Source organism: Zootoca vivipara, chromosome 2, assembly GCF_963506605.1.
Source record: "Zootoca vivipara chromosome 2, rZooViv1.1, whole genome shotgun sequence".
NCBI lineage: Eukaryota > Metazoa > Chordata > Lepidosauria > Squamata > Lacertidae > Zootoca > Zootoca vivipara.
Genome location: NC_083277.1, coordinates 122,139,739 through 122,162,312, shown reverse-complemented (window position 1 = coordinate 122,162,312; position 22,574 = coordinate 122,139,739). Strand labels below are relative to the sequence as shown.

The following is a 22,574-nucleotide window of genomic DNA, read 5'->3' as shown; positions in this document are numbered from 1 at the left end:
TAATGGGTGGGGAATAGAGGAAATGATGCACTGCTGCAAGGAGGGGGGTGAGCATTGTCTGTCCGCCTGTCCTTCCGCTGCCACTCACCAGACGTCCAACCCAGCCGTGAAGTCGTCCTGTCGCAGCCCTACCTCCCTCATGTCTTCCATCCACAGGATAGTGACCCATCCCCACTCAGCTGCCCCACCACCTCCTCTTCCTCCTAGTGATCCCCTCAGGTCACGGCCTAGCTTCCCCTCCCCTGCCCCCTCTCTCCCTAGTTGTTTCCTCCGGTGCCATGGGCGTCCCTGTTGCCTCCTACTAGAGCGGCCGGAGTGAGGAGGAACAAGGGACTCCTCGGCAGCTTGTGAGTAGGCCTCAGCGTCACCCACAGTGGCCTCTGCCCATTGGGAGGAGCAATGGCTCAGCCATGTTAGGGTTGGGTGGGGGTGGGAAGAGGAGGGTTATTGGTTTGGGAGTTTGTTCATGTTGGTGCTCAGCTCCAGGAGTTGTTTTTTGAGGGCTCCAAATTTGAGAATATGTGGGAATGAGATGATGGTAATAAGCAGTGCCTCCCCCCCCCCCACCGGAAAAATAGTTGGTGGTACCGTATACCAGCACATACTGCCAGGAAAAAAAGCGCTGCCCAGAAGCATGCAAAGCTGTCAATGAATTACCTTGGCAACTGCAACTGGCTGCAATTTGAGATCCTCCTCTTGGAGCAGCAACATGGTGGATCCCCAAGGGATGCTCCTTATTGGTATGCAGCAAAAATGCATAACTATTCCATGCAAAGGGAGGGGATCAAAATGTGTCCTGACAATAGCCTGGCTGGTGCCCTGATGTCCCTAGGCAATGTCTGCAAAAAATTGTCTGAACTGTGTATGCTTAGCAATGAAACTTTCCTTAAGGCTGTTTGCTCAGAGCTTATTAAAAAAACAAAACCCTGCCATTGTCAGTGAGGATAAGGCAAAGTAATTCTCCTCAATGTTGGACAATGTTGGTTTAATCAATGTTGTTTATGATGTGTAATTCCATTAGAGTCAAATGAATGGTGGGGTGGGTCCTCATTGTGCTGGCTGGATTCCAAAATACTGCAGATTGGTGCAGCTTAGTTGGTTAGAGTGTGGTGCTGATAACGCCAAGGTTGCGGGTTCCATCCCCATATGGGCCAACTGCATATTCCTGCATTGCTGGGAGTTGGACTAGATGACCCTCAGGGTCCCTTCCAATTCTACAATTCAGCTCCACATGAATGGGGCCAAAGGGGATTTGCTGTTCTTTGGGATTTATGAAATGCTAGACTTGGAGCAGGCCCATTGCAATTAATGAATGTTATTAACTTAGGTTCATTAATTTCCATAAGTGTACTCTGAGTAGGTCTAGTGGTGGATACAACCTTTGTTTATTTTGTGCACTGGAGTTTTTTGTTTTAAAAACATGCAATAGCACTAAAATTGATTTGGGGGCAGAGCTTACAAAGCCCCCCCCCATTTTATCCTTACAATTAAATCAAATGGGATAAGGTTACCTGAAAGTAAATTTCAGGTGAGCATTAGGAGAAATGTACTGATCATGGTAAGAGCAGTTTGGCAATGGAGCCTTCAAGCATCCTTGGGGATGGTGTAACTCTGGAGGATTAGAGGCTACACCCCCTGCCCTCTCTCCTTCTACTCGGTTATTTTATGCTTTAAAAAAGCATGTGATGTCCATGAATCATTTTGTCTTCCTCAATTTTTCTGCTGTGGTTGTGACTTCTAGAACTTCAACACGCCCACCTACCCCTTTTTAAAACTGAAAGTTGAGATCATAACAGTTTTACAGCATTATTTTTTTTAAAAAAGGAGGATAGGTTTATGAGAAAACTTGAAAACCTTGCATCTTAGGTCACATTGCTTTGGCAGTGTGTCTTCAATTACTATGACATCACAACCGAACATTGTTTTCCTTATGGAATCTCTGTTTATGCATGCACAGGTGCCAGTTATGTAATGGCTATTGGAAATAGCCAGAAGCGGCTTTGTCATGCTGGCCACATGACCTGGAAGCTATACGCCGGCTCCCTCGGCCAATAATGCGAGATGAGCGCGCAACCCCAGAGTCGGTCACGACTGGACCTAATGGTCAGGGGTCCCTTTACCTTTTTATTGGAAATTTAATATAAAAGTAAATAAATAAAAATCATGTTAAATTGAGAGCATTTGTTTGACATTAGTAAAAACAAGATGATTGAATGGAATGCAGTAGTCTGTTTCCTGCTAGTGGCCCAATAAAGGCCACGACGGGTTGGCCACTGTGAAAACAGGATGTTGGGCTAGATGGGCCATTAGCCTGATCCAGCACACTCGTTAAATTCTTATGTTCTTGAAAACAAAATACTCCTGTAATTAATTAGTTACTTTCCACAATAAGTCTCAAAGCTGCTTTCAAAAATAAAACACCAAAGTACAGTTTAGGTAAAGGTAAAGGACCCCTGGATTGTTAAGTCCAGTCAAATTCAACTATGAGGTGCGGTGCTCATCTCGCTTCAGGCCAAGGGAGCTGGTGTTTGTTCACAGACAGCTTTCTGGGTCATGTGACTAGCATGACTAAACTGTTTCTGGCACAAAACCATGACGGAAGCCAGAGTGCATGGAAACATCATTTACCTTCCACTTGCACTGGTGTGCTTTTGAACTGCTAGGTTGGCAGAAGCTGGGACAGAGCAATGGGAGCTCACCACATCATGTGAATTCGAACCACCAACCTTAGGATCGGCAAGCCCAAGAGCAGGGGTCCCCAGACTTACCGGGCTTCGGGCCGGAGGGCAGGGGAGTGTGCGCGCAGCGGGGCAGAGGGCGGGGGAGTGCGCGCCCGTGCGCATGCGCACACACACACGGTCGGGAAAAAATCACCGAAAATCGCTTGTGCGCATGCGTATGGGCCTCCCCCGACCCGGAAGTGCACCGGAAATGACCTCTTCTGGGTCGGGAGAGGCCCATATGCATGCGCACAAAGGATTTTCGACGATTTTCGACGATTTGGAAGATCGCCGCCACGCTGTGCGCCGTAAGAGCAGGCGGCGGCAGCGGGCGGCGGGGGTCGTCGCGGGCCGGATTGGGAGGCCAATTGGGCCGCATCCGGCCCGGGGACCGTAGTCTGGGGACCCCTGCCCAAGAGGCTTGGTGATTTAGACCTGTGTCCCTAAAGGTAAAGGGCCATCATACTGCCAGCAAGATTATTCAACATAAAATTCTGATAAATGATACAAAGAATCAAAATAGGCCCTCACCAGAATGCTTACAAACTAATGGATTTGACAAAAAAGGGAACAAAGGATAACATAGGGAAGAGGAAACCAAACATGCAAATGTAGCGGCTAAGTATAATAACTTTTTGAGTGGCTGCTGATAAATATATTGTGGGTGGAAGGAACCCAGTTGGTCCTAGCCACACTGATCCAAAGAACCCCAGCAGTCTCATCCTTCTGTTAAGCATAGAATAATAGAATTGTAGAGTTGGAAGGAATCCCGAGGGTAATCTAGTCCAACCCCCTGCAATGCAGGAATCTCAAACTGGATCATACCTGACAGGTGGCCATCCAACTTCTGCTTTAAAATCTCCAAGAAAGGAGAGTCCACCACCTCTCTTGGGAGTCTGTTTCACTATCACAGCTTCCAGATAGACTAGCCACTGATGAACCTTGGGAAGTAGGAGCCAAATGGCATTTGCCAGTGCAAAGCTGATGAAGTTGGGATCTCACTCTCTCTCCTTTTCCTTTTAGGCAGTTGCCAGATTAAAAGGGCCACTGGTGGAGGTTACATCCACCCTTGCCTGCTTGTGCAGGTTGCATTATTAATTACAACTATAGATCTTGAGTTCATTCAGGGCTGCTTGCATATAGAAGAAAGTGTCATGTGCAAACTTGCCCTAAGGCTCTTTTCATAATGAATTCCATTTTGAAATCACTGCAAACCAATTCATTGTAAATAAATGCATGGGGCTCTTCTTGTAACCAGCTTTGAAATGCTGAACTCTGAAGTGGCAGCGGTGGCACCCAGGATGGGAAGAAAGGGGGAGCGGGTGGGTGGGTGGGTGGGAGAGGAGAGAGACAAAGAACCATTTGTAGGTCGAAGTGCACTCCAGTAGCACATAATTATTGTCCGTTTTGGCCACAAAAGCTACAGTGCTGACCCCATTGTGCAATAATTGGAGCCGCAGAAGCTTATCTTATTGCTGTCTTAGTTGAATAGCTAGCATTCCCAGCAAAAGGGTACTTTTCATTCCCCCTCCCCCCTCATTTTGGAACCTTGTGGGTAGAATCACATTTGTGTTGGTGTGCCTGGGAACTGCTGTGTTGGTCCATCCCATCCCAGATAATAATAAAAAGGTCGTTCCTGCCAGTTGCCTAGTCAGTTGTGAAATTCCAGCCCTAGCGTAGAGGGACCTGCCATAGCCACAATAGCTTTGGAATAGTCTAAGTGAGTTGGCCCCCAAACCTGCCTCTAAATATTCCCATCTTTAGTCTCTCCCAGATTGGTGGTTCTTAGCAACTTTTAACAATGCTTCTAAAGTGCATTAGCATGATGCCTCGCTGTAGCTGTGGCCCAGATCAAGTTGTGTCGCCTGCATAATGTTTGATATTGCAGCTGTTCTATATTCAAAACATACAGTCTGGCACAGTGGCTTACACAACTGGGCAAGCAAACTGGCTTTTTAAATTGTGAAGGAGAAGACTCCTTCAAGGAAGGCATTCAAGGAAGGACCACAACTCAGTGCTGGAGTGCATACTTTGCATGCAGAAGGTCCCAGGTTCAATCCCCTGGCATCTCCATTTTAAAAAATGGATCAGATAGCGGCATATGAAAGCTTGAAAGTGCAGAGAGCTGATGCCAGTCAAAGTAATAGCTGCCAAGTTTTCCCTTTTCTCGCGAGGAAGCCTATTTAGCATAATGGAATTTCCCTTAAAAAAAGGGAGAACTTGGCAGCTATGGTCAAAATAGACAATGCTGGTGTACGGCATTTTCCTAAGTTCATAATAGATTGTTACAGTTTAGGAGCTGTTGTAAAAATGGAAATGTTTTTCTGTGTAGGAAAACAATCCTTGAGTTAAATTTGCTACAAAGATAATGTTTGGGTCTTCAACAACTTTGCCAAAACTAAAATAACAGGCAAATTTTCTCCCTCCACAGCTAAGCTGTACAGTTTTAAAATAATTGTCATTCTTATAGTTCAGTCACGTGGTTTGGTTGCAGCATCACATAATAACTTGGATGAGGCATAGTGGCATGATGTTATAGCTAGGTTTGCAGCAATGCTGTACTGCTGCAAATCTTTAAAATGGAAGTGTAATAGAGTGAAATGCTTGAATGAATGAACAAGTAAATGAATAAATAAGCCACCTGTGTACATCTTTTGAGATTATTAGGAGTCAGGGACCCCAGAGAGACTTTGACTGTAAATGAGAAATCAGTTAAATATTAACATCCGGTTTTGATTGGGAAACATCTGGAGTGATGGGAAATAGTGGGGGTAACAGTATTCCCTTGAGTTATATTGAGTACCGAAGCCAATGGCACCTATCTGTGACAGCCCCAGTAGACTGATGATTTGACTTGGATAATTATGGTGCCTGCCAGTTACAGTACTTGTGGGCCTGTTTCAGTACTGGCCCAAGACTTATTGCCACATCAAAATGAGTAGTGTGCCTTAGGAACTCTTGCAGTGTTGCAGAGGATCCGGGGGTGATAATTGTGGATGATGTGAACTTGCAGACAACACAAGATTCACACCCCAGCACCCTCTCGGATCTTCTTGAATTTTTCACTCCAGAATCTGGTGCTTATTTAAAAATATAAATAAAAATTGAATTCATTAGAGATGGGGATGGGCAGGTATGACATATATTACAGGATTTTTCCCAGGATAAGCTTGGCCATTAGCTGATCTCCCACCACGTCTTTGAAATGGAACTGTTGAGTTGCATTGCTGCAAACCTTTTGAATATGAGAGTGACTGGATTCATTTGGAGAGTGTCATTTTGCATTTCCTAAGCGGTTCCTAAAATATCAAACTAATTTGAAGAAGCAAGACTCATTCTTTGCTGTACACCTGCCTGATTTAAGGGGGAACCTTATGTTAAAACTGATGCACATGTAACAAAACACAATAGGAAGATTTCTACATGAGCCTTGTAGCTTCTTGCACAACTGTTTGTGCCGTGCGTGAATATTAATGCAGAAGAAATATCCAGTGAATTTTGTCACTAGTCTAGGTTTTATATGTCCCTGAAATCTCCAATCCAGGGGTAGGAAATCTGTGGCCCTCCAGGTGTTTGTTGGACTCACTCCCATCAGCCCCATCTAGCATGGCTGATGGCCAGGGATAATGGGAGTTGTAGTGCAGCAACGTGAAATGAGCCACAGGTCCCCCCCCCGTTCAAATCTAAATCACCTTCCCAGCAGCCAACTGATGCCATTTCCCTCCCCACCCCCCACCCACTGTTTCTTTAGAGTTCTACAAAAACTGCACAGAGATGGGATGCAAGCACCATTGTGCCCCGACTCTGAATGGCCCAGAGTGCTATTGCAACAGTACCTTCCAGCTGGCAGAAGATGGGAAAAGCTGCAAAGGTAGGTGATGGCCGTAATACAGAACAAGAGAAGAGTGCAGAAGACAGGCCTCTGACAGCAGCTTCTAAGGAGGAAAAACATATGTTTGGTAGATAGTGTTGCTTGTCTCCCTTCTCCTTCTCCTTCTCCTTCTCCTTCTCTCCTCTCCTCTCCTCTCCTCTCTCAGTAAATAAGTTATGGTGTTGGACTTTTAATTGTGATGAACAAGAGAGTTATATTTGTGTCACTTTCAGTATGTCAGCTACATGTCATTTTCACTTTGTGAACATTTTTTGGGGGGAGGAGGCAGACCTAGAAACAGGGATGAGATAGCTATGCATCTGATAATTCAAGAGTGATACAGGCACAACACTTACAAGCTGGGTGTTAAGAAATGTTTCATTTTTTGGGCTTACATGTTATGGCAAAATCAGTTCTTCGGTATATGACCTTTTCACATGGAAAGGCAAACTCCTTTTCTCATGGGGAGCTTTCATTCATTTCAGAGTGGCCTGTGCAGGACAGTGTCCCAGAGTATTGTGCCATTGGAGGAAGTGAACATGTACTTTTTTTATCCCAATGTTTCAGTTTTTTAAATCTTAGTCTTTCCACTCCATTCATGCACGTCCACAGCAGTATTTTACTGAGATATATTAGATATCTAACAGGTTAGTAATAACTTTCTCATTCTTCTTCACAGATATTGATGAATGCACTAATTATGGCACTTGTAGCCAAACCTGCACCAACCACCATGGTTCCTACGTTTGTAGCTGTGTTGAAGGATATCTGCTCCAGCCCGATCACAAGTCTTGCAAAGCTAAGAATGGTAAGCAAATCAGTCATTTCCCCTCAGCCTTGTGGTTTTCCGCAGTGGCGGCCTAGTTTGCACTCTACAAAGCACTTTTACTGTGCTCACCATATTTTCTTATTAGCGGAGCACAGTTTGGAAGACCTTGTCAGAAATGTTTTGGGATGCCAGTCATCTCATGTTGACTCTCATAAAGGAAGTTGCCAGCTTGATTCCTTGGGGACCCCCAGAGTGTCATGTAGGTCCAGAAATGCTCTTTATCCCCACATTTTGTACACGATCTACGTACAAAGTCACCGTGCAAGTGCACGTTTACAATAATTTGCAGGGCAATGCAAACAACTCACTTGAGTGTGAATGCTTTTTCACTTGTTGCTGGGCAGTATGATAGCGGGACAAACTGCCCCATCACACAGCTTGTCTCTCCTCTCCTTTTTACATGTTTCTTTTTACATATTACAGATGAGGAATTGACACATTTTGTGCATGCCCATATTTTGTTACCTGGGGGTGCCCCTTGGCTAGTGCATTTGCTGGAGCCCATCCTAATATGAGTAGGTCCATTAAGAAAGATTTACATCTGGGTGCCTAATCCTTGTTTCATCCTTGGCAACTCTGTTTCTTCAACAGAACCAGTAGATCGACCTCCAATCCTACTCATTGCCAACTCTCAGAACATTATGGCTACTTTCCTGAATGGTGGGTCTGTCCCTAATATCACTCCCACCAGCACCAAGCAGACCACAGCCATGGATTTCAACTACAGAGAAGACACAGTCTGCTGGGTCCATGTTGGTGACAGCTCTTCCCAAACTATCCTGAAATGTGCCAAGATCCCCAATCTCAAGGGATTCGTTGAGGAGTGGACCATCAACATCTCTCTCAGCTTGCACCGTAAGTTGCTGCTTGCTGTATAGAAGTTCTCGTGAACAGGCTCCTCCTCTCATGGAAACACACATTTCTTTAGATTAATATACTAATTTACTTTTGCATACAAAAATGTTGTGTGGTTGATTCCCACCCTCAAACCCTTCCGGCTTGTTGCTGTTTTTAAGATGGTAAAAATGTAACTATTCAATTGGCAAAATTTTGTGGAAAATGGAGCTTTTAACTGAGAAGACAACCATTTATTTTATCATCATTAATCTTGAGTGAAACAAGTGAAAAGGAAGAATTTGGGATGCATTGCAGGGTGGGGCAGATTATTGTCTTTAGTAGATGTTGTCCCTTGAGGCGAAGCTATTTAATATACAGATGGAAAACCGCTGAACGGGAAAGCTGAACAATTGGTTTGGTCACAAAGGGAGACAATGGCTGAATAAGGATAAGTGGTCTCTTAAGCAGTTTACAATACAAGAAGTAAAACTTCAGTTCAAACTATAAAACCAAGCTTCAGTTAAAATTCCTGCTGCAATGATAAAACAAATTCTTCCGTAGGCACCTGAAGTTCAGTAGGCCTCTCCGACCTCTACTAGAAAGGAGTTCCATGAAATTGGACTCAAAATACTGAACACACAACTCCTGGTGGTCTTGAGTCCTGCATTTGAGCTATGGGGATCACTAACAGTGACTCCCCTGAAGATCTCAGTGATCTGGACCCAAATTGTTAAAAGCCTTGTAAATTAATACAAGAACCTTGATCCTGGCTTGGTAGCATATGGGCAGTCAGTGCAAACTTTTGAACACTGGAGTTATGAGCTGGCAATAGTCTGTTTCTATCAGCAGTCTAGCCAAAGCATTTGGCACTAGCTGGAGCCTCCTGATGAGGCCCAAGGGTAGCCCCACATAAAGCACATTGTGATACAGTGGTGCCTTACTAGACGAATTTAATTCGTTCCACGGGTCTTTTCTTATAACGAAAAATTCGTCTAGCGAATCCCATAGGAATGCATTGAATTTTTTTTGAATTTTTTTTTTGCCCATAGGAACGCATTAATTGAATTACAATGCATTCCTATGGGAAACTAGATGAATTTTTCATAAAACGAATTTGTCTAGCGAGGCAACCTCCGCTCGAAAAATCCTTTCGTTAAGCGGAAATTTCGTTAAGCAGGGCATTCGTTAAGCGAGGCACCACTGTAACTGAATCTTGATATTTCCAATCCATGAATCACCATGGCCAGACTATCAGCTGTAGTTGCTTAACAGCTGCAGCTGGTAAAAGGCACTCCTACCCACTGAGGCCATTGAGCTTCAAGTGACAAAGGTGGATCGAGGGAGTGCAACCCTATCCAGAACAGGGAACTCCCAGACACTGGAAAACCCCCCCCCCCCAGTTCCTTTGTCTTCCTAGGGCTTACATTCAATTCAATGGTCATCATCCATTAGAGCTGTGTGTCCTCAGCATATTGATGAGACTTTGCCCACAAACTGCTAATAGCTTCATATAGATGTTAAACAGCATTGGAGGCAATATTATAGCTTTTGGTACACCATAGCTGAAAGATCATGTAGCTGAAGCAGAGTCTTCCAGTGCTGCTCTCTGGACATGACCCTGGTTGATCAGATACACTAGATTCAGGGGCAGCACATCCTGATTCCCCACTTGAGGCAAAATGGGAATGGGCCACCCCCACTGTTCTACCTGTATTGTGTGATGGTGTCCATGAAGCACGAGCAGCAGCGGCATCAACTTCCGTCAAGTTCTTTCAAGATCTTGCCAAAGTCTCAGAAGATCTTACGCGCTTTGTGAGATCTTGTAAGACTTGGGTGAGATCTCACTGGAAACCACTGCCGCTGCAAGGTATGGGGGGCATTGCTGAACCACCCCCTATTACAAAGGCTAGCTCAAGTCAGTAGCACATGAGACTCTTAATCTCAGGATTGTGGATTTGAGCCCCAAGCAAAAGATTTCTACATTGCAGGGGGTTGGACTATATGATCACCGTGCTCCCTTCTAACTCTGTGATCTATGATCCCTTGCTTAAGTTTCAGCAGACAATGTGCCCTCAGGTAAATTTTATCTCTAGCTGGGTGCTGATAATAGAAGTAGCTGGCTGTGGGGTGCATTCCTGTGAGTATCTGGAGAGGGATACAGACAAATAGAGAATTCTGCACCCTTCACACCTGTACCGTTTTTGCTTTTTAACACTCACTTTGGGGATAATTGGAGGCAGCCTCTCATCATAAATAGTGGTTCTGCTCTGCTGCCATCACAGCCTTGAACATTCCCAGTGGCTCTTAATATACCATGTATCGTTTTAGGAATAGGTAGCAATATTTTTTTTTTACAATTTTTTTTTTAAAAAAAGTGAAATTTGTAAAAAAAGTGAATTTTTTCAAAGTCTGGAACAAAATTTGGGGGATATAATCGGAGAAAAAATTATATTATTAGGAGATCAAAATGGGGTAGTTGCACCTGAATTGGATAGATCTAAAAAAGTCGCAAGAAAAAAACAGTCAAAGCTTCCAAAAACCTTTTTTCAATTAATCGAGCTGCTAAATTTGGAAGACATTTGGAGACTCAGAAATCCATTTGAAAGAGATTATACTTATTATTCATGTCCAAACAAATCGGCCGGAAGAATCGATGCTATATGGACAACTAAAGAACTGTCACTTAAAGTATCTGAGGTTGAAATTTTACCCAAGACTATTTCCGATCACAACGCAGTATATGTAAGACTGAAGGGAGGAGGAAAGAGAACAATAAGATGGAGATTAAATGAAAGTTTGCTAAAAAATGAGAAAATTCTGGAGAAAGCCAAGAGGACATTGAAGGAATACTTTGAATTAAATTTAAACAAAGGAACAGATCAAAAAATAGTATGGGATTCCAGCAAAGCTGTTCTCCGGGGCTTCTTTATACAACAAAATACAATCCAGAATAGACAAAAGGAAAAGAAAAAGCAGGAAATACTAGAAGAAATTAGGAAGCAAGAGAGAGATATATATAAAAAATCTGAGAGTGAGGAGTTAAAAAGAAATCTAAAAATACTTCAATCTCAGTACTCAATGCTAATAAGCGAGGAAATTGAGAATAAAATGAAATTGATGAAGCAATTTTTTTTGAATCTGCCAACAAACCAGGGAAACTTTTAGCTTGGCAGCTTAAAAAAAGGGAGGCTGAAAGAATTATTAATAAAATTAAAGTAGAGGAAAAAGTTGTAACTGACCCAAAGGAAATTGAAAATCTTTTTTTAGAATTTTTCAGTAATTTGTATAAAAAGGAAGGAGAATCACCACAAAATATCAAAAAATATTTGGAAAAGCATAGTCCCCCCAAAATTCTCAAAAAACATAAAGAAATTTTAGAGGCACCAATAACAGCTTTTGAAATTCAAAACGCAATTAAGGAAGCAAAAACCGGAAAAACACCAGGGCCGGACGGGTTTCCGGCCACCTATTATAAGACTTTTGAGGATATTTTAATGGAGCCATTGAAAGACATCATGAATACCATAATGAAGGAAGGGACGATGCCAAATTCGTGGAAGGAGAGTTTCATAACTCTAGTACCCAAGCAGGGAACGGATCAACAAGAGGTAACAAATTATAGACCGATTGCGCTCCTTAACAATGCTTATAAGTTATATGCATATATTTTGGCACAAAGAGCAAAAAAAGTTCTCTGTGATGTCATCCACGAAAACCAGGCAGGGTTCCTTCCAGGTAGGCGTATTTCAAATAACACCAGAAATATTGTAAACTTGCTAGAGTATTTGGATATAAAAATAAATAAATCTGCCATATTCATGGCGGTTGACGCCGAAAAAGCTTTTGACCGTGTTTCGTGGGACTTTATGAAAGGCCTACTCCACCAAATGGATTTTGGGGAGAAATTTATAAATGGAATTAACGCAATCTGTACAAAACAAAAAGCCAAACTCATAATAAATGGAAACGCAACTCAAGAATGTGAGATAAATAAAGGGGTAAGACAGGGGTGTCCCCTGTCCCCCTTAATATTTATCTTAACATTAGAGGTCTTATGTAAACAAATAAGGGAGGAGAAGGAAATCAAAGGCATAATGCTAGGGACCAGAAATTACAAACTCAGAGCGTTTGCGGACGATCTCATTGTTACGGTGGAAAATCCCAAGCAAAGTCTAATAAAAGTTCTGGATATAATACAAGAATACGGTACAGTTTCGGGATTTAAATTAAATTATAATAAGACTAAACTTTTGGCAAAAAACATGTCACAATTGGAGAAAGAAGAAATACAAAAGGTTACCCAGCTAAAAATCTATTCAAAATTAAAATATTTGGGGATAACGCTGACCCCCCAAAAATATCAATCTGTTTGAAGACAGTTATACAAAGAAGTGGGAAGAAATAAAAAAAAACCTTGAAATTTGGAGTAGGCTCAAACTATCTTTCTGTGGCAGGATCGCGGTCATAAAGATGAAAGTCCTTCCTAAATTGTTATATTTATTTCAAACTATACCAATTATAGGAAGGAGAACTGTGTTTGATAAGTGGCAGAAAGAGCTGTCGAAATTTCTCTGGCAAGGCAAAAGGCCGAGGGTCAAACATAAATTACTTATTGACCTCCCGGAAAGAGGAGGCTTCGGCCTCCCAGACCTCAGGCTTTATTATGAAGCCTCCTGCTTAACGTGGCTAAAGGATTGGTGCCTGCTAAAGAATGTTGACATATTAGATCTAGAGGGACATGAAGCGAGGTTTGGATGGCACGCTTACCTTTACTACGATAAAGGGAAGGTACATAGGAAATTCACAAACCACATAATTAGAAATGCACTGTTAAAAACATGGGATAAATATTGTAAATATCTTGAACCAAAAATTCCCAGATGGTTATCTCCAATGGAGGCTATAACACCAAAAAGATCAAATATGGAGGATAAATGGATAACTTACAATATGATGATAATAGAAGAAGGAGGACAGTGGAAAATTAAAAAATACGAAGAAATAAAGAGAACATTTAAATACATGGCTGGATTACCATCAATTAAGTGAGTTATTTAAAAAAGACAAACAAATAGGGTTTCAAAGACAGGGCTCAAGATTTGAAAAAGAAATATTAATTGGCAAAACAAAACTTATAGCAAAAATGTATAGGCTGTTGCTAGAGCACGAAGTGATGGATGAAACGGTTACAGTATCTATGACGAAATGGGCACAAGACTGTGGTTACCCGATTACGAGTGCGGAATGGGAAAACCTGTGGAAATTTAATATGAAGTTTACATCGAACTATAATATAAGAGAAAATATGCTTAAGATGAATCACAGGTGGCACCTCACACCCTCTAGATTATCTAAAATGTATAAAAATATTGCAAATGTTTGTTGGAGGTGTGGAGGGAATGATGGAAACCTATTTCATATGTGGTGGACATGTGATATCATTAAGAAATTTTGGGACAAAATCCATGATGAGATTCAAAAAATCTTGGGAAAGAATATCCAAAAAAGACCAGAGATCTTTTTATTGAGTGTTACACTTCAGAAAGATATTCCACCACAGTCAAGAGAAATCCTTTTATACTCGTTAGCAGCAGCACGGATTGTTATTGCCAAAAAATGGAAAGAAAAAGAAGCCCCAAAAATTATAGAATGGCAAAATAAACTCCAGGAATTTGCCGAAATGGCACAATTAACGAATAGCCTGAGAGGAAAGGTTAAAGAAGAATTCGTGAAAAAATGGGATAGGTATAAAAAATATGTTATGAAATATAGTAAAAACCAAATACCAATGATAGCGTTTGAATAGAAACAAAATAATAACAACAACAAAAAAGGTCACTTGTAGGAAAAAAACGAGGATTAAAGCAATAGGAATGTGAAACCATGGGTTAAAAGAAATAGTATTGATTGTATATACATTCGACAAAGGAAAAAAGTATGCTGACGGAGATAACAGGAAGTCCTTTTAATTTGTATCATTATAATTCGCTATTCCTTTTTATTTTATTTTTTATTTTTTTATTTTTTGTGTGTGTGTGTGGTTTTTTTTCTTTTTCTTTTTTTTCCTCCCCTACCTTTCTCCCTTTTGTTGAGAAAGGAGGGTTGAAGATGTGACGTGGAAAATGTAAAAATGTATAGTTGTAAATGTTTGTATTTTGATGAAAGGAAAATAAATAAATATGATTAAAAAAAAAGGAATAGGTAGTGTGAGGGGCAGGGGTATCGCGAAGCCCCTCCCCTCCTGAGTTCCAGCCCAGCCCAGAGCACGACTGAGAGCAGGGAAAGCTCCAGCTCCAGTGGGGAAACAGGAAGTGGGGTCCAAGGCTCTGGCAGGGTAGAAGAGCCAGCGTCCCAGGTGGGACAGGAAGGAGGAAAGAGGGGGGGGCAGACCCATCCCCCAACTCCGGAACTTCGCAGAAAGCGTCGGGGGAAGAGGATGGGGCTCCCCAAGTTGTTATGCTGGCGCAAGACGCGCCAAAAGCCATTCGGAGGTTCTGATGAAAGCTGAAAAGATGTGTCTCTGTAAATAGCTCTACCTTTAGCACTGTAAATACGCAGCACCAATAAAAAGATAAAATGCAGAGCGGTGGAGAGTCGTTACTCTGAAGTAGTCCCATCCGACCACTGTGACAGGTAGCAATATTTGAGGCCTGCTTTTCTTGCTTTCTTCACAAGCTCAATTCAAGCTTTTGTTTCCACCACTCTCTCTCCAAGAGGCTGCCTCCCTCCCTCCTTTCATTCTTTTGCCAGGCAAAAATAGTCTGAATCCTTTGAACCTGGAAATGGGCATGGAAACAGCTTCCTTCCAATGCTTTCACTTTGATCTGAGGCTGTCAGTCCACTGCAGTAATGGGAAAGACTATCACTTGGTGATGCTGTATAAGTTGCAGATGACCTTGGACAAATATAAATGTGTCCTTGAGGTGATTAATAACCTTCTGTGCATGGCATTGGTGGGACATCTGCTGCATTATTTAGTCTAATTCTGCTGCCTTGAAAATGTTGAAAGGGTGGGGTAGGCATTTAAAGGAAGATCTGCAAGCATGAATTCCTAGTGAAGAAATGGTTTGAACATGTTGATTTGCATTAGGGATTGAATGTGCCAATTTCACTGTCCATAAGAATGTAATAAGAGCCCTGCTGGATGGGACCAATGGCCCATCTAGTGCAGTATCCTGTTCTCACAGTGGCCAACCAGTTGCCTCTGTAGGAAGCCTGTGAGCAGGACGTGAGCACAGGGCAGCAACAATGCTGCCCGGTTTCTCACTATTCTGCATTATGGGCAGGCAACATTGTAGTTGGGTGGTGAAGTTGGTGTCACTATCTTACCAGTTGAGTGCTAGTTTACCCTAGGGAAAAGGTACCTGCCCAGGTCACCATTTACGCTTAAGAGCACCAAAGCAGAAACATAGGAAATTGTTGTGATGCACGTTTCTTGTGCGTGAGAACTGCTGGAATGTTTAACTTCCTGTTCTGGCTGAACAGTGCAGCAACATTGGGGAAGGGATGTTGCTCAGTGCTACAGCACAAGTTTTGCATGAAGATTGTCCCAATTTCATTCCTGGGCATCTGCAAGTAGAGTTTTCTAAACCTCTAAAGAGGATGTAGCACATAGTTGAAATATCTAACTTGCTTCCTTGGTATTTGGTGATGGCTGTCAGCTTGGATGGCTTTAAAAGGAGATTGGACATCTTCACAGTGGCTAAGGCTATCAATCGCTATTACTCTTTATGGTTCTCTAGTACTTCCATGATTAGAGCTCATATGCCTCTGTGCACCAGTTGCTAGGGAAGAAGAGTGAGACAGGATGGGACTATGATGCTCACATATTCTTTGAAGGTTTCTGGTTGGCTACTGTGGGAAACAGGATGATGGAATACATAACCCCCTGGTTTGGTATGGCAGGATTCTCCTTATGTTCTGGCATTGCTTTTGACCATGACTGCAAGATGTTTTTGTTGTGATGTGAAATGCAGACCTGCACTTCAGAGGAACATAGATGTGCCTCAGACATGTGAGAAAGTGACTGTGCAGGCAGGTGTGGCCTTAATATGAGATGACTGGAACACTACACCTTCCTCTTTTGACTGCCATTAGCTACTTTTGTTCTGACTGGATGCAGAGGAAATCCCTAGCCATGCTTTCTGACTGTCAGGCCTGGGGGGAATAGCTGAGAGTGCCAGAACGTTCCCCCGTCTTGCCCATGGTGAGCCTAGAAAGGGTGTGCATAGTTCTGGTGCTTAGCTTTCCTAGTTCCTCCTCTGATCTGAGCACTAGCAGGACTTGGAAGAGCCAGACTTTAGTGCCTGGTTTTCTGGGACAGTGATCCTCCCACTTCTCTTTTTCAAGGCAGAACAATTTGGAAAACCTGCTCCATGACCAGGAGGTTGCGGCCCCCAAGAGTGATCCCACTTCCAAAATAAATCACTGGAAGGTCCCAGCATGACACCAATGCTTCTATTATGAACACAGACCATGTGGATGACAACCATTTCTTCTTGGCTTTGCCAGATCAGCTTGGGAAGCCATGATGCTGTTATGCTGGCTTTGCAGATGCTGTAGTCATGTGTTTTCAGCATGCAGTTGTGTGCATGTTAAGGATCTCAGTGCCATTTAATTTATGTCTTGGGAAACCAATTAGCCTGCAGGGGTGGTACCTCTACCACGCTCCTTTGCAGGCAGTGAGGATTACAGTTCAAAAGAATTCAGATGCTGCAGTAGCAATCACAGTTAAATCAGCTCTTCAGTTTCAATTTGTATTATCTACTTTATAAAAAATCCCATGGACAGTCTATTTGCTTCCAAGGTGATGAGTTGGCCCATTTATGACAACACCTGCATATAGCTGGATGCCTGCCCCTCTTGTTGCCATCAAAGCAGTTGGCCAGAAATAGCTCTCCGGACTGTAAGATTGCAGTGACTCAGTCTGTTGCATATTTTCGAATCCCTTTTCCCTTAAGGAAATTTCCCCCCTCAAGGAACTGGCATGTGGACAAGTTCACTCACATTCTCAACTGACTACTAGACTCACCCCATTTAACTAGATTTTCTTAACGTTGCAGATTTTTCTACAAGCCTCAGCCCAGTAAAGCACCTGTGCCTTTACTTTTCACATTCCTTGGATTGTTCCAAAGTAGAAGCTCTGTGACAATGAACTAAGCTATAGGCAGTGATGGGCATTCAGAATGCTATTATGGAACTGCAGAAAATATTTCATTTATTTATTACATCCATTTCCCACCTTTCCTCCAAGGAGCGCAAGGTGGCATCCAGTGATACCTTCCTACTTTATTCTCACAGCAACCAAGTGAGCGTAGGTTAGGCTTAGAGTGTATGGCTGGCCCAAGATTGCCCAGTGAACTTAGTGGCTGAATGGGGATTGGAACCTGGGCCCCTCTTAGCAACTGCACCACCCGGGCTGACTTCATATCCAGAACCCTGATTCATAGAGCATAGATGAGAAGAGTAGGGATTTTTCAAAGGTCATCCTGTAGGTCAGTGATGGAGTCAAGAATCATACCCAGGTCTTTTGTCTTCCTAGTCATGCAGTTGGGGAGCAACACTGTGTATGGATGTTGAGGAATTTATGCATTCGGGAAGTTAATTCCAAGGTTGCTTTGAGACGCAAGCTATTTTTTAATAGTACCTGGGGAATTGCAGCCTTTTAATTATGGTTGAAAGGAATTGGAATTTAGTAAATAACACTATCGCCACCTCCAACTTCCTTCCCCCATTCAAGTCATAACAAGAGACGTGCTCAGCATCAAGTGGCCTACTAATCAGAAACTGTGAAGCTGACTAAAAGGCCCTGTGCAGCTTGGAATATGCTGTGCCTTTCCACGAACAGCAGGGACCTAAAAGCACATCTGTAACATTTCCATTGAATGGAAATAATCCTGATTATTTCTAGGAGGACTCATCCACACGTTTGCTTGACCCATATTTTGATTGTATTGTGTACTGATTAATTTCCCCAGATCTGAAAGGTTTTCTTGTTGTTCTGTTGCTGTGCCTTGCAAAAATCCGATCTTACTTGCTGAATCAGATCTTATCAGATGTGCAGAAAATCTCTAGATAGATTTTGCTTAACTGAGCTTTAATTCAGTGAGTATGATGAGATTTTCTCAAGGCACAGCCGCAGAACAACGATAAAAGCTATTGGACCTGGGGCAAGTACACAATACAATCAAAATATGAGTCAAGTGAAAGTGTGGATGAGTTTCTACTGTCTGAATGGTGGCTTCTCTTGGCTCTGTGAGGTCTTTTGATGTTGCATCCACTATGTGGAAAAGAAACATAGACTTCCACAGTGACAGTTTTCAATGATTGCTGCCAGTAGCTTGAAAAGTCTCCCCACCCCCTTAAACAGAAAGAAAATGAGAGTGAGAAGAAGTTACTACAGAGTTTGCAAAGAAACCATATCTCTGTTGAACCGTTTGTGTACCAACCTGATGCTTGGTTACTGAGTTTTAGGTTTTCTTTTTAAATAAAAATGGAAGAAAGATCCAACTGCAGTCCATATGTACTTTGTTTCCAGTCCTGCTTTATTTCTATTTGTTTTCCCTCAAGATTTGGAAGTGGTCTCTTGCTTTTTCTCCTGCTTTAATTGTCATCCCACATAAAACAGCATTTTGCTGAATCCAAGCTATTACACTTACTGTCAAAACAACAAACATTTCTCTCCCTAGTCCCTTTCCACTTAAAAATGAAAGTAGGAAAGAAATCTTGGGTAGAAGAAGGAATGCCTCTTCACATTTAGGGACAGAAAGAGAGTAGTTCTTTCTTTACCTTAAAAATTTCTTTTTCCCCATGATCTATGCAGATGGTTTGCTTAACTTTGGCTGAAATTGGTCTGGGCCAGATTGCTGATAATGGAGCAGGTCTTTTGAACCAATTCCCATGCAGGCAAAGCAACAACACCCAAGTAGGTTCTGAGCTGAGCCGATGTTTCAAATCATCCATAATGGGCTCCTAGTTGTAATTATGGGCCCATCTTTACAGGGTTGGGACTCAAAACCCTGTGGAGTGCAATTTTGGAAGCAACCAGTTTCGTGGCTATGATTCCCTCCTTGTTACAAAATCAGCAGGCTCTCGTTAACTTCAGCGGGTGCAGCCTAGATGTTTAGCTAAATGTTCATCTTGGAGGCTTCAATTTCTCAAGAGGCCAAAAAATCATTGACTACCAGACATTTTTAAAAATACTGTTTGATTTTACAAAACATTTTACTATCAACAAAGTCCAGTTTTCTCATTTTAACAGGTAAATAGCTTGCAAACCCCCCACAAAAGAACAAGTCAGAATCAATTGCACAATAACATGTAGCATATGAGACACGATGGTAAATTAAAGTGGGATGTAGAGAGGCTGTGAAGGACTTTGAGTCTGAGTTCATAGCCATTTCATGCCAGTTTGTATAAAAAGGGGGAGCGAAAACTACCAGTATATGGTGTCAGAATCTTTTTTCTTGTAAGCTCTTGAAGGGCTTTTCTGCAGTGACAAGCTATGTGTGTGAGCAAGAAAATAGTTTGCAACCTCAAGTCTTTACAATGCAGCTCTCTTCTGTTGATTGAGTCCAAGTAATGCCTCTGAAGCTTAGGAGCCTTAGAGCATGTCACAAGCTCATACATAGCCTCTATCAAAAGCAGGGCACATTTTGTAAGGCCAAGAGGCACACAAGACGGCTTGCCCAGTATCATAGTACAAGTCTGTGGCAGAAGCTCAGTGCCAGCCTTTCCTTGAGCCTCTGGCTTTGTTGTAAGTCACCCTTACTCTTTTTCCTCCTGCCCCTTCCTTGCTCTTTGTTCCTTGTTCCTTTTTTGTTGTTGTTGTTGTTGTTGTTGCTGTTGTTGTTGTTGTTGTTGTTGTTGTTTAATCATTTAGTCGTGTCCGACTCTTCGTGAGCCCATGGACCAGAGCATGCCAGGCACTCCTGTCTTGCACTGCCTCCCGCAGTTTAGTCAGACTCATGTTGGTAGCTTTGACAACACTGTCCAACCATCTCGTCCTCTGTCGTCTCCTTCTCCTTGTGCCCTCAATCTTTCCCAACATCAGGGTCTTTTCCAGGGAGTCTTCTCTTCTCATGAGGTGGCCAAAGTATTGGAACCTCAGCTTCAGAATCTGTCCTTCCAGTGAACCTTGTTCTTTACCGGGGACTTGAAATGACAAGCATTGAGACTCACTAAACACAATTCACTGACAAACAAGTGGCGGCATTTATATTTGAAGGTGAGAAGGAACAAAGTAAGTCAGAGCTGATGGCTCCCCAAAGATCCTCCAAAGGGCAGATCCACATATCCAAAACAGAACCATTTCCCTCTCCTTAGGAAATCCTGGGAACTGTAGCTCATGAATCAGGAGGCAAGTTGGCAGCATCCCACTCAAACCTACATTCCCTGGGATTCTTTGAAAAAAGCCAGGGCAGTTGAACCGATATAAATCTAATGCAAAATGTGTAGTGTAAATATGCCCTCAGAGCAATTTTTAAATGGCACACATCAATAGAGCTTTTGCCTTGTTTCATAGAATAATAGAATCTTAGAGTTTGAAGGGACCCCAAGGGCCATCTAGTCCAACCCCCTGAAATGCAGGAATCTCAACTAAAGCATCCATGATAGATGGCCATCCGGGCTCTGTTTAAAGACCTGCAAGGAAGGAGAGTCCACCACCTCCCGGGGAGAGACTGTTTCACTGTCAAACAGCACTTAGCGTCAGAAAGTTCTTCCTGATGTTTAGTCAGAATCTCCTTTCTTGTAACTTGAATCCATTGGTTCGAGTCCTACCTTCCAGAGCAAGAGAAAACATGTTTGCTCCACCTACCATGTGACAGCCCTTCAGATATTTGAAGATATTTGGTTATCTTATCTCCTCTCAGTCTCCTCTTTTCCAACTCCCTCAACCATTCCTCATAAGGCTTGGCTTCTAGACCCTTGATAATCTTAGTCACCCTCCTCTGCACCCGTTCTAACCTGTCGATATGCTCCTTAAATTGTGGTGCTCAGAATTGGACACAGTATTCCAGGTGTGGTCTAACCAAGGCATAATAGAGTGGTACTATTACTTCCCTTGATCTGGACACTATACTTTTGTAAAGCATTAGCTTTTCCCCCCCTGCTGCATTACACTGTTGACTCTTGTGAAGCTTGACCCCTAGATCCTTTAAACATGTACTGCTAGTAAGCCAGGTGTTCCCCATCTTATATTTGTGAATATGGTTCTTCCTGCCTAAGTGCAGAGCCTTGCATTTGTACCTATTGAAATTAATTTTGTTAGCTTGGGCACAGTTATCTAATCTGTTAAGGTCATTTTGAATTATGAATCTGTCTTCTATGGCATTAGCTACCCCTTCCAGTTTGGTGTCATGAGCAGATTTGATGAGCATCCCCTCAATTCTTTCATCCGATTCATTTATAAAGATGTTGAACAACAATTGGCCCAGGACAGAACCCTGTGACACCCTACTTGTCACTTTTTTCCAGGATGACGAGGAACCATTAATGAGTACTCTTTGGGTTCGGTCAGTAAAGCAGTTACAAATCCACCTAACAGTTATCTTGTTCAACCCACATTTTACCAGCTTCCTCACTAGAATATTTGTGACCCACTTCTTTCAGTTTTTGATCTGATCATGAAGGCCTGTGAAACTAGCATGCTGCACTCAGTGTGCCCAGAAACTTGTGACCTACTTTCAGACTTTTGTGTGCAACCCTCTCCCCCATTTGTCTCAACTCATCATCATTTTCGGAAATTATTGACCTAAAGGTGCCTAGTTCGCAAGGCTGGGTATCTGTGGCAGGACATAATCACTGGATTTGTTCCTCCATTGAGCATTTTGGAAGGACTACTAGCCTTTGTAATCTTGAACTAAACCTCCTCTTTTTGAATGCCGTTTCTGCAGCCTTGTGGCCCATTGACAATGCCTGTGTTCATTTGCAACTGGGTTAACTTCTGACTCTGATCCTCCAAACAATTTCAGAAGGAAATCGGCTTTCAGGTTCTTAGACCTCTAAATACTCATAGCTTAGCAGGAGGCAGGCTTCTCAGACTTTTAATAATTTAATGCCTTTCTCTGTGCAGCTTGCGTTCCTTACATGCATCATGTGCCTGCCTCTTAATGCTGTGCTTTATATGAACAGTGTGTTTTCAACAATCTCAGCAAGGGGTGGCAACTGGGTGCCAATAGGTTAGTGTTAAGACAGCTCCCAGTGGCACAGAATGTAAAAATGGAATGTTGCTATGCTGGCTTTAGATACATAGGCCACTCAGCCCAGGATCTTCCATATGTACTGGATACCAGCTGGGGTACATCAGAGGAAAACA

At 42.6% G+C, this 22,574-nt stretch overlaps 1 protein-coding gene across 6 annotated transcripts in view; it reads left to right on the top strand.

Annotated features, from left to right (window-relative positions):
• The window catches only part of LRP1 (LDL receptor related protein 1), a 335,312-nt gene that overhangs the window by 117,186 nt on the left and 195,552 nt on the right, over nucleotides 1-22,574 (top strand). For all 6 annotated transcript variants that reach the window (XM_060272179.1, XM_060272176.1, XM_060272175.1 and 3 more), the window contains 3 exons: nucleotides 6,472-6,591; nucleotides 7,271-7,399; nucleotides 8,012-8,275. In XM_060272179.1, coding sequence (XP_060128162.1) covers nucleotides 6,472-6,591; nucleotides 7,271-7,399; nucleotides 8,012-8,275 — 513 coding nt within the window. The remainder of the gene's footprint in view (nucleotides 1-6,471; nucleotides 6,592-7,270; nucleotides 7,400-8,011; nucleotides 8,276-22,574) is intronic.